Source organism: Argentina silus (assembly GCF_951799395.1).
Source record: "Argentina silus genome assembly, chromosome: X".
NCBI lineage: Eukaryota > Metazoa > Chordata > Actinopteri > Argentiniformes > Argentinidae > Argentina > Argentina silus.
The window spans coordinates 26,708,731-26,719,999 of record NC_139653.1 but is presented as its reverse complement, the minus strand read 5'-3'; the positions used below and the strand labels follow the sequence as shown (position 1 = coordinate 26,719,999).

Here is an 11,269-nt window from a genome sequence, read left to right as displayed (position 1 = left end):
CTGGGCAAGCTCTATGGGGTCGGAGTGTCGGTGGAGCATAATTTCTTATCCTTTGCAAATCCTTCACAAAGCTTTCGATTGTTTTACAACAGAGCCCGTGCCGTAAGTGGATTCACACAAGTATCCAGTCTAGCCTAGTAAGCGTACGACCAATAGCGCTCATAGTGACGCTATAGTAGGCTGGCCCTTTGCTAGCATTCATAAAAGGATATGATAACTGAGCGTTGAATGTACTGTAGCTACAGATACACAGTCAAGTCGGACCATGGCGGAAGAAGACGACACGACAATTCGGATTTTGCAAAGCCTACGAGGAAAAATATGTAAGTGCGAATAGTAATAACTAGCTATGGGTATTCTTAAACTGAGAGGGTTAAATTGGCGAACAAACTGTGAACGACGTGTAAAGAGGGGCGCGGTAGCTACGATCTACACGGCCAATGAATTCACCTATCTAGTAGTATCTAGCCAGCGTTAGCTAGCCAGTTAGCTAGCTGTTCAGGCATTGATTGACTGGTGCGAATGATTCATTCATGAATGTTGCCTGGGCATGATCAAACTTGCTAGCTATACGTTAGCTGTTTTCAGAAAACGTCGTCCCTAAGTGTTCTTTAAAAACACATTCTCATCCAACGACAAATGTAACAGCTCATGACAAAAGCCTACACAAAGACGATCATGTCAAGCCAGATCAGCTAGCAACACACAACATGGACAGGCAGCACCATCGTCAAAACATAGAACTTGCCACCTACTACAGCACTAGGTTGTACCGCATTTGCTAGCTAACCTGTCGCAATGCAAGTGAAGCACGCGCTAGCTGTCAATTAAATTGTAGGCCTTCCACTCGATAGACATGCAATGTTGTCTTATTTTAGTATTTGGATTGTAAACTATTTAATTGGTCATATTCACGTGTGCTTGCCAGCTAGCTAAATTAGTTATTTAGCTACCTTCCGTCTCTGTTTTCAACGAAACTTGCGAAATGCTCGTGGCAGGAAGTTGTGCCAGTCCAGTGTGGGTGAGATCAACATTCTGTCATTCATTAAAAGAAAAAGATTCACGTATGACACATACATATAGGCTACAATGTATTCGGTTACACTTTCTCACGCAGTCTACTCAAGCGAAGCATGAATATTGCCATTGGTTCTCAAACCCTGCTGGTTTAATAGTTGCCCATCATCCAGGAAAAGTTGTGCTGAAATCAATGAGGCTGAAATTGAACCGTTTGGGTCAATGGTCACACTTTACCCACATGTTGGTGTTAAACATACTTACATTTCAGCATTACATTTCGCCCTGGATCCACCAGGATTTCCCTAATTAAATCATTACATTTATACCACTGCATATACATGTGTAGTAGTAACTCTGTAATTACAATAGTAACAACATGCTGTATATTGGTAATGTCTTTGCATGTCTTTGAAATTGCATTACAACATGACAATGTAACAACATGTTAATACAATGTTGTTACTACAGTAATTGCAATGTTAGCCTACATATTGGTTCTTGAGACATATTTCATCAAGAAAGAGGCAAATGGGTCTAAAATAATAAACTACACCAGAAGACCACAAGGGTTTAAAGATTGCTTCCTCTCAGCCACTATTATCTTTTCTATGGACAGTTGTTGATGTATTTTCATACAGTATCACCGTATCAACTTCTATACAGTATACAGTTATAAAAGTGAGTAATTTTGTAGTTCAATCCATTCGACAAAGGAAACATGTAGTTCATGAAGTTCATGAATGTGGTATTGTCAGTTTTTGATGAAGTCAGTACCACTGAAACAACACCTCTGTTACTGGCGCTTGATGCTGTCATCTGTGACAGAGCTACACCTGTCAGTCAACTATAAATGAGACCATGACACTCCAAGTAGATCTGATGTGATTACATTAACCTGTTGTGATTTCAGGAAGTCCAGAAATATTAGAATAGGCCTACTTTCTGAGGTTATCCTAAAGTAAAAATGGACTATTACTTTACTTTTATTTAGGGTTAGTTTTACAGGGACAATGGACATTAATAAACATAATTACTGTACATACTGTAAATGTGCCAATTTTAGCTGATTTGCTAATTTTCAACTGTACCAGCCCTAGGTTACTTCTGCTCGTCACTCGCTGTCCTTCTCTCCCAGACTCTTGCTCTCTGATAGGCTATTCACTTCTCTAGTTGATATCACACAGCACATGTTCATACACACTAGCACTTAAAGTTGTGTCATAGCTGTGCAAAGTGTGTACTCATAACAAAATAGCATGTACAATGCCAGCAATACAAATAGCAGTTTCACTACCATGCATTAATGAGCACACAGGAAGCAGAAGAAGACAGAGGAACTACCATGGCAAGTAACTCAGTTTTCCATCTTACGAAACTTTGTTCTTCCTCTTGATCTTGTTCTTGATCCTTCGAAAAAGCATCAGTAGAGATGGTATTCTGTGTGTTTTTGTGAGGATGATGTGGAGGATGGAGTTAGTGAAGGCTTGAACTCCTTGTGGTTCAGGCTCACTGAGGCTTAGTGGCAGCTCAGGGTTCTTTGTGGTTTTCACAGTCCTTTTCTAGGATTAGACATATTAATAGCTCTTTAAAGAGTTGATCTTGACGCTGGCTTTTCCCACTCAGTTTGCTTGCCCTTATATATCCAGACCTCAGACCAGTTTAGACTGCTGTCACCACTATCCTACAATTCCCAAGACTCCCCTCTCCCTCAATTCAGAAGAATATTTGAATTTCCTGCCCACACCTTCTGTTAAACAGCGCACAAGCTAGTGTGTGCTGCTTTTCTGTGAATCACTGGCCTAGTAGAGCAGGGCCAAAGTGCGTAGTCTCAGGGTGACATATTTTGACGCGGCTATGAGACTCTTCCAAGGAATGTAGGCCTAGGCCTAATAAGAAGGAAGGGTCAGATACGTCATAATAACCCGTTATTACATTCCTTTGACTCTTCTAGGAAGTAAACACAGACCTCATGTTTCGATAGCTATGACGCAACCATATGCTAAATGATGGTAGTTTGAGATGGTATGCATCGTGGATTGACTAGAAATACACATGAAAATTGATTCTGGGTAAAATTCACCTTTCAAATAAATGTGTTTATTTGGATCCCTATTAGCTGTTACAATTGCATCAGCTACTCTAAATGCACGGTACTGTATGAGAGGTTTTCAAAGGTGTTCAGCATTTGTGAATCAACATTTCACTGTGAGCCAGCTGGGAAGAAGCGGATGCATTGTGTCGTCAACAACATCTTTCATGATCCTCAACTCAACCCAAGCCACATCCGCCCTGCACTCTGAACCAGACTCACTGACTGTGTTTACATGCAGCCTAATATTTCGTTAATAGTCCAAATAAACTCATGTTAACACTTCAAACAGAATAGAGTGACCATAATTAATTACATTTATTTCCGAATGGGTTGGGTTATACTTTTGATAAACCGTTTGATAGGACAATATTAGCTAATATTAGGCATGTAAACACTAATTTGGCTTACTTGCCCAATCAGAATAACCAACTTTCTAATGTGCATGCATCGGTACTGGGCGCAGCTTTCAAAGGCATACAAAACATTGCCAAGTCCAACATCAACGGGACAGACACATTTGTCCATAATACTTTCTGTAAGCGTGCACAAATTCGTAAAGGACAAGCGTGTCATTTGAAAGTTCTGCTTTCATTCCTCATGGGTAAATTCCAGGAGCAAATCTTTTCCCCAAGTCTTTACTCAGATCCGCTGAACAAGAGTGGAATGATTTGTTGTTTGTCTAATTGGCAAAACAATTATGAACACAAGGAGTACAAATGCAAAAAACATATTGGCTGCACAAGTTAGAAACTACTTTATTCAGATTATACACATATATATATATATATATATATATAATATATATATATATATATATATATATATATATAGTATATATATATATATATATATATATATATATTAGTATATATTTGTGATCATATAAACAGTTCTTTCGGAATTAATTCATTCGGAATGGCAAAATATTGTGCATGGAAACGTAGTCACTGTCACATAAGAACTAGATGCCACATGAGGATGTTGAAAACATTTCTTGATACAGTAGCCTTAACTGAAATGCAGTGAATTGAAAGATTTAGCTTATTGTCGTCAGTGAGTCATGTTTTTTGTTCTGAATCAGTCTCCACTAGTACTGATGAATAAGTTTCTATACGTTTTCTGATATAGTTGTAAAACAAGGAGTAAAATCATTGACCAAGAGTAAAATAAACAGACATGTTCTCTGGTCTATCCTTCTTTATTTTTTTTAAATTGACAACAATTTCAATTGTTGTTTCAAATTGACACAAACGCAATTAACTGGATCAGGTGAAATGGTGGAAGCATGTTAACTATGGTATGAGGTGAAAGATGATTGAAAACAGGGCCCTTTTGAATAAACATACATAACAAATACACATTTGGTCTTAAAACTGGGGAACGTTCTTGGTGGTGAGGATTAAGTACCACCCTCACACATCCTTCCCCTTCTCAACAAACGTCTTGAGCTGCATAGTACCTGAAAGAAACAGGTTACATAGATCCACATTGTAAAACTCTGTGCCTCACGGTGATGTGGTGACAACATTGACCTCTGACACACATTGCACCTGCCAAGACAACCAGCATCGCCAAAGGTATATGGTCCCTACAGAAGACCACTCCCCACTCTGGACACAAGAAGCACCAGCCCCACCAGCTCCCCCTCTGCATTCACTGCAGACTTCCTGGGGTTCCCAAGCTGAGGCCTCTCAATAGGCCCTGGGCTGCCTCCTTCCAGAGTCTCTGGAAAGCGTCCACATGGATCTTTGGACGTCGCCCTTCAAGGCACACCATCCCTCAAGTCCAACAACCTCTGGTGGTCAGCTTCTAGTCCATTCACCCTGTCAGTTGTTGGGCCTGCTGTTGTAGATGCACTGCTCCTTAAAACCTTTCTCTTAAAGAATAAAACATGTGGGCCTTCCTGTAGTGGCTAGGGAATATTATCCCACTTCTCACACCATATGTGACAGGGCTGGTCGACTCCCTCAGGAGCAGATTACTGAAATGTTGTTTTATTTGAAATGTTAGTAATAAATACAACAAAACAGGTTAAAACCAGGCAACGAGTTCAAATGGTGAAACAAGGAGTAAAATCATTGACCAAGAGATTGTCGATCCTTGTTAATAAAAAACAAACAAATTCCATACTGCCACTCTCCCATTACCTTTTAAACACCTGAACATATTCAAATGAATTATGCGGAGGGCTTGCAATTGCCTTCTAGCCAATACTACAGACACACAAACACTCAGTGAACAAGACAATTAACTGGATCAGGTGAAATGGTGGAAACATGTTAACTATGATATGAGATGAAAACATACATAAAAAGACACATTTAGTCATTAAACTGGGGAATGTTCAAATTCCTTCATGGTGAGGATTAAGTGCCATCCTCACATGCGCGCACACACACACACACACACACACAAACATTGACAAATTACACTAACATGTTAATAATTGAATAACCCTCTAATTCAAAGATGATCCATAAAGTTAATGTCCATCATTGCTGCACATGACCATTTACTTCACTTCTAGTACAGTCCTCTTACTCTCTTCTCATTGTCCTGCAGGTGAAGCAAAGAACCTGGGTCCGTGCTCGGGTCCAAACAGACAGCGAGATCTCTGCACGTTCTGTACAATCAGCCTTGACCAGGAGGAGGTGTTCCGGACCAAGGTGTTTGAGAAAAGCCTGAGGTAACTATCGACGTTTATGTAACACTTACACATGCTGGCTTTGGTATAAGCATATTGATTTCTCCTCGCTGGTACAGCCACTCTGGTCTAAAATTGTAGCTTTTTAGAAGGTGGGCAAATCAAAACAATCTGTAGCAAATACGGATTATTACCTGTTCACTTGACATGTCAGGATTTTATCTCAATGTTCTGGATAGCCAATTTTGTGATGGAAACTAGATAGTACCAATGGCTAGTGTAAACAAACAGCTCATTGTAATTGTGATTTTGACTAGTGGCAGCAGGGGAGCTAGATTTCATGTGTAACTCCTTTAAAGTATTTTACAGTATCCTTTTTAGAATATGTTTTTATTTAAGCCCCCTTTTTGTACCCCCAGTACTGAAGGGATGATCACACACATAAATGGAGTGTAACTGTTTACAAAGTGAGCACACAAATGCTACACAAGTACAACACGAGAGCCTGCAAGTGCAGCACAGCTAGCAGAGTACTAAAACATTGCAGTTGCCATGTTGTATTGTGCAACTGCCATGGTTGCTGACATGAGGTGATATCATATGATGTGTAACATCCTGTTACTGCAGGGGTGATATTTTTTCATTGATCATTTTTGTGTCAGATATTAGGAGACACGGTGATTATAAAATCCTTACTATCTCTATATTGTTGACGTGTTCTTTACTGTTGATGAGATCTCATGTTCAATCCAATTGAAAGCGTAAACCTTTATTGTTATTGGAACCTGGAGATAGTGCAGGAAGGACAGGACCGGAGCTGAGTTAGTGTGAAGTGTCAGGTTAGTGTGAAGTGTCTGTTGGGCAACACCAGACTATGGCTGACTCTTTTAAACCCTCCATGAAGGGCAGCCATATTTGATCAACTACTAGGCTATATGTTTACAAACGCCCCTTCACTGAAATGTGGGGGAGATGGACATCAGGGAACCAAATGTGTCTGGTTCTGGTCTCACCCATCTCACTGTAAACTCAGGCTTGTCTTCTCTCGGTATTTCACAACAGTGTTTTTCTCACTCAATTTCAAACCCATTGAAAGTGCTCCTTATACAGTGTCTGAGGAAGTGTGTCCTCCCACGCTCTTTCTCTCTCTCTCTCTCTCCTGCCATTTCTTGTGCTCTCTCTCTCTACTTTCTTTCTTTCTTTCTCTCTCTCTTACCATCTCTGCAGATGCATAGTTTTCTTAATGACTTTAAGAGAATCTCTCACTCTGTCTCGCTGCAGAGTCTCAAGGTTGTTGCTGCTGTCACGTTGCACAAAGATGTAATGTGTAAAAACAATTTTCATCAAGTGGTTCTACTGGTAGCACCTTCACATTATTGGGGAAGCTAGAAGTATAATATAGTATATGTCTGTATGAGAGAGAAAGAAGGGAAGAGAGAATAAGAGATAATCTATACTGTAGCATACAAGTGTGTAATTCCATGTGATTATGTGCACAAACTGGAGGATGCGTGGGTGTATGCGAAGCTTGGAAGTGTTGCCAAACCCTTACTGCGGAAGTGTCAGACAAGATCTTTCATCAACCATGAAATATATAGAGGGAAGCCTTATTTCAGGAACATTATATGTACAGCTCTAAACACTAAACACTGGTCTTTTTCTTTTGAAAGACTTTTCAACTATATTCCTGTCAGCTGCCTTGTGTTGTGTCTCCATTAGACAAACTAGCCAAGCCCTGGCCCGTAGCTACCTGCTTAGCCTCTACTGTTTGTCATGACAGATCTGCAGGATGGCATAGCTGGCTGCTGTCTAACAGGTCTGCTACACCACAGGCGTGAAAATCACGTCTATGAAACGAGCGTGAGACGGAGTTGATAGACTCCTATTGTAGTCAACGCTACCTGTTACACCAGCGCGTGCGTAAAACATAGACGCGCTAGCAGAAACGTTATTAGGATTGAAGTCTATTTTTCTCTGATCCACGCACATAAACCCCATTCAAAATACCTGAAATGATAGATTTCAATGCTTTTTGGACGCTTAAAAACATATTCACTCAGCTTCATAGTGTGATAATGTAAAACGCTGGTAAAGTGAATGCATCATAATGTCTGAGGACAAACATAGCAAGTATGTACTGGTAGCTTCAGAGGAGACTTGTAAATAAAACTATTTTAGCTACTTTTGGAGCGTGATAACATATTTTTATTTCATATTCGAGACGTGTACTATTACAAGTAATGTGGCTAACGTGACCACTCGCTAATATAGCTGAAAACATATTGTAACGACCCTGTGTAAGGCCCGTTAGCAGCTCCGCCAAGTGAGTTAACTCTCTTGGTGTTGTGGCTAGCGCGGCCGGTTTGTAAGCGGAAGGTTGCGAGTTCGATACCCGCTTAAGGCAAGCTGCTCTGCCCCGCCGTTCGCTACATTGGTGTCAGAAGTGGGATGGCGCCCGTGAGGCCATGGGAGAGGCGTGTCCACGTGAGAGACTTGTATAGTGAAGCGTGAGGGCACGCTCTCCCGAACGGAGGGGATAGTGTAACGACCCTGTGTAAGGCCCGTTAGCAGCTCCGCCAAGGGAGTTAGCTCTCTTGGTGTTGTGGCTAGCGCGGCCGGTTTGTAAGTGGAAGGTTGCGAGTTCGATACCCGCTTAAGGCAAGTTGCTCTGCCCCGCCGTTCGCTACAATATTTAGGAAAAATAAATCTTCTAACCTGCGCAGTATTTCACACTGTCTCAGTTTCTGTGATGATGGGGAAAGCGAAATAATGAACACCAGTCAAGGTTATTATGGTGGGATCAAGTTTGAGAGCCAAATATCTGCATTATCATGTCAGTAGAACATGCATATAATTGCGGCACCTGTTTGAAAAACGAGCTGATTAACTGAAATACAGTCCTCGTTTATATTTGGTAAAGGACAAGCCCCAACTCGGAAGATATTCAGATATGACTGGACTCTCAACTTAAAACAACACGTTCAGTGTCAGGAATTGATACATTTTAAGTTCCTTGCAGAAACAGACTCCGTTTTCATTAGAACAAACTATGCGGCAGTTTTCATTAAAATCCATTAAAATCGTTTTGCAACTTTGCCTTCTCATGTTAAGTCAATGGGAAACATTGTCTGCTAATACATGGGACCAAATGCACTGTAAAATCTACTGGACGCTAATTATGTTTCCATGACAACAAATGCCACCACACTGTACTAGCTAGCATGGACAACTCGGATGTCGATGCTATCTAGTCCCCTCCAAGGGTACAATCATTGGTTACGACAATAGCCAACCAACTAACTCATAAGATAGTTAATGTAAGCAAAACATTACAGTTACTGTTGTTGGCAATTATTTATAAATTATTATTAATTTAAACAATGCATTTTTGTGTGTTTTCCGGAATAAAATATACATTTTACAATTTAGTGGATGCTCAGACTGTGCCACAACAATACTGGAAAAAAAAACACTATCAATGTGCAGTGCACTGAACATGTGAAATTCTCATTTGGCATAGAACAAGTATATGCACATATACTATGCACATATATATTGAGTAAATGTCATTTCATGTCAATATCAGACCTTCCAGTAAAAAATAATATTTAATCAGCCAATCACATGGCAGCAACTCAATGCATTTAGGCATGTAGACATGGTCAAGACAACCTGCTGAAGTTCAAACCGAGCATCAGAATGGGGAATAAAGGTGATTTAAGTGACTTTGAACGTGGCATGGTTGTTGGTGCCAGACGGGCTGGTCTGAGTATTTCAGAAACTGCTGATCTATTGGGATTGTCACGCGCAACCGTCTCTAGGGTTTACAGAGAATGGTCAGAAAAAGAGAAAATATCCAGTGAGCGGCAGTTTTCTGGGCGAAAATGCCTTGCTGATGCCAGAGGTCAGAGGAGAATGGCCAGACTGGTTCGAGATGATAGAAAGGCAACAGTAACTCAAAGGTCGGTGGTGGTGGTGTAATGGTGTTGGGGATATTTTCTTGGCACACTTTGGGCCCCTTAGTACCAATTGAGCATCGTTTAAACGCCACAGCCTACCTGAGTATTGTTGCTGACCATGTCCATCCCTTTATAACCACAGTGTACCCATCTTCTGATGGCTACTTCCAGCAGGATAACGCGCCATGTCACAAAGCTCACATCATCTCAAACTGGTTTCTTGAACATGACACTGAGTTCACTGTACTCCAATGGCCTCCACAGTCACCAGATCTCAATCCAATAGAGCACCTTTGGGATGTGGTGGAACAGGAGATTCGCATCATGGATGTGCTGCCGACAAATCTGCAGCAACTGCGTGATGGTATCATCATGACAGTGTCATGTCAATATGGACCAAAATCTCTGAGGAATGTTTCCAGCACCTTGTTGAATCTATGGCACAAAGAATTAACCCATTTACTCCTAAAACGCCTGCTAAAAACGGCTATCAAAACCTATGGTATTCTAGGATAAATGTCCTTATCTCCTGAGGGTTTTCCGAAAAAATACTAAGAATTGTCAACGTCTACCAAAACCTTAATATCTAAGCCTCTGTAGCACATAGAAACATGAAATAAATTGCATTTTAAAGGTAAGAATCACAGGTTGTATTAAAACATGCTCCCTTAGCACTAACATACCAACACATTTTTCTAAAAATCCTCAAAATCAGGGGAAGAAAAAATATATTTTATTTTATTTATTTATATAACAAATAACATTTTAAACATGCCAACACACAGACCAAGGCACCTTGGTATGAGAGAGAAGTGGGAAAGGAGTGGGGAGGGGTGGGAAAGGAGTGGGAAGGAGTGGGGAAAGTCCTGAGGTGGAACTGGGAACAGTCTCAGTTTCACTATATCCTGAATCGAAGGACATGGTGCATGAAGCACTCGCGGTGCAGAGGAACGTCACACTGCCTGCACCCCATCAGAGTTGACCCAGGACGCACGTTGGTGCCGTGGTGCTTCAGAGAACACTCCCTACAGGTCTTCCTCTTATTGTTAATCTGGACCAGGTCATGCTCAGCAGAAGCTCCAGCTGGGGTGGTGGGGAGCACCTGGGGAGCACTTCTTGCAGTGACGGGGACGATCAGCTCCATGGTCAGATCCTCCAGCCAGTCCTTGTAGCCGCCCCTCCTATACTTCCACTCGGCTCCTCCTGCAGACCTGGCAGCCACAAAGGCATTGTAGAACGCCACCGTAGCAAAGTAAAAGAACAGCCTCCTCCACCACTTTGTAGACCGATGTTGGATCTGGTAGTAGCCCACCATCTGGTCCAGAAGGTCTACCCCCTTCATATGTTGCTGATAGTCAGCAAGGCATGCTGGCACCCGAACCTCCATCTGGCATTGACCATTGGCCTTCCTCCTCACTGACCCATAAGCTGTCGGGTCATGGTAGTTGGAGAGGACCATCACTGCCTTGGTGTCCTGCCAGATGCAGAAGGTCAAGTCATCCCGCTGCGCCACCTTGAACTCATGCCTGTTCAAGCCAGCCTGCTTTGTGAGGT

At 41.5% G+C, this 11,269-nt stretch overlaps 1 protein-coding gene across 1 annotated transcript in view; it reads left to right on the top strand.

Moving 5' to 3' along the window:
* The first annotated feature begins 248 nt into the window (after positions 1-248).
* The window catches only part of rasa2 (RAS p21 protein activator 2), a 45,509-nt gene continuing 34,488 nt past the window's right edge, over positions 249-11,269 (top strand). Inside the window, exons 1-2 of the mRNA XM_083695442.1 lie at positions 249-323; positions 5,675-5,798. Of these exons, the coding sequence (XP_083551568.1) occupies positions 266-323; positions 5,675-5,798 (182 nt within the window). The 5' untranslated portion in view covers positions 249-265. The remainder of the gene's footprint in view (positions 324-5,674; positions 5,799-11,269) is intronic.